Source organism: Myotis brandtii, unplaced genomic scaffold, assembly GCF_000412655.1.
Source record: "Myotis brandtii unplaced genomic scaffold, ASM41265v1 scaffold384, whole genome shotgun sequence".
In the NCBI taxonomy this organism is placed as follows: domain Eukaryota; kingdom Metazoa; phylum Chordata; class Mammalia; order Chiroptera; family Vespertilionidae; genus Myotis; species Myotis brandtii.
Genome location: NW_005364745.1, coordinates 4,800,265 through 4,801,553, shown reverse-complemented (window position 1 = coordinate 4,801,553; position 1,289 = coordinate 4,800,265). Strand labels below are relative to the sequence as shown.

Below are 1,289 nucleotides of genomic sequence, written 5' to 3'. Positions count from 1 at the left end.
GCGCCGGCTGGAGGGGTCTGGAGGGCGGGTCTCTGTCAGTGATAACAGTCAGGATGGTCAAGAGAGAAGAAAGGAAAGAGTGGAGTGAGTGCCTTTCAGCAGAGACCTGCCTGGGGCTCACTCTGTCCTCACAGTAACCTCAAGGCTGCGCGATATATATATATAGCACGTCAGAATGTGCAAACATTTTACTTATTGCAAAGTATCTTAGAGATTTAGACATCATTATAAAACGCTCTCAATGCGATTTTGGTAACCTAAGGTGTCGGTATATAATACCAAACTTCCAATTAAAGAGTTTAATATAAAAATATCAGCACAAAACTGCTTTTTCAATCTGTTTATTGTGTGAGCAACCCAAACTTCAGTTTAAGTGCTGTTGAGAGTTTATTCCTAGATTCCATAACCCTACAATTGATAAATTTCATACCGTTTTAGGTATTTAATGAGATACTTAGAAATACTAAGAAAAAAATCAGTATTCAAAGGATTAATTTTGTTTATAATAACAATAAATTATTTCATCATCTTCTTCAGTTCAAAATCCAGCTTTGAACCCGAGGAAGGCTTTCAAGACCCCGTTAGCGAGATGGTGGTCCTTCAACCGGTCGCGGTCTGGTTACCGATTACGCGAAGGATCTCCTTGTGGATGCCTCCTTCTTGCGTGTTAATATTTGCATCTCCCACTTGGCCATCTTCATAGCTAAGGCACAAAGCAGAAACATGAAACGTGAACAAAGGGGAAACGTCCCAGGAAATTCAGAAAGCATTTCCAACAGCTGAGAAAGGCTGTTTGCTACCGAGAAGACAGCCCAGGGTTAGCAACAGCGAAAGACAGTGAGTTCTCAGCTGTATTCTAATGATGCCTGTGCACAGGGAACCACAGAGGAGCTTGCGCTACTCCACACCCGATTATGCCTCGCCCTCGCCCCTTCCTTCCTGTGACGTTTTAACTTCAATCCCCCACAAAGCCCGCCTGAGCTGCAGGGAGCTCTCTGAGCAGACATCCCACAGCGGTTCATGAAGCCCGGGTCAAGTTCATGCTCCTCAGACCCTGGCTTCTCCCGCTTCGCTCACTTCCTCACCAGTGACTCTAAGAAACCGCCTCATTGCTGCCGTGCGCTCCACGCCCACCTCTAATTACTCCTCCGCGGTGACCGGTGAAGCATTTCGTCTTATCACCGGCGGGTGCGTGGGTCTGTGATAACGCGTTCTCATTTATGCGCCCCTTCCCGTTAGAGCGCGCGCGCGTGCGTGTGTGTGTGTGTGCGCGCGCGCGCGCGCGCGCG

The 1,289-nt window shown here is 47.6% G+C and overlaps 1 protein-coding gene across 1 annotated transcript in view; it reads right to left on the bottom strand.

Moving 5' to 3' along the window:
- Window positions 1-325: 325 nt before the first annotated feature.
- The window catches only part of PARP8 (poly (ADP-ribose) polymerase family, member 8), a gene marked incomplete at its 5' end in the record, with an annotated part of 136,802 nt that continues 135,838 nt past the window's right edge, over window positions 326-1,289 (bottom strand). Inside the window, one exon of the mRNA XM_005872624.2 lies at window positions 326-703. Within this exon, the coding sequence (XP_005872686.2) occupies window positions 601-703 (103 nt within the window). The remainder of the gene's footprint in view (window positions 704-1,289) is intronic.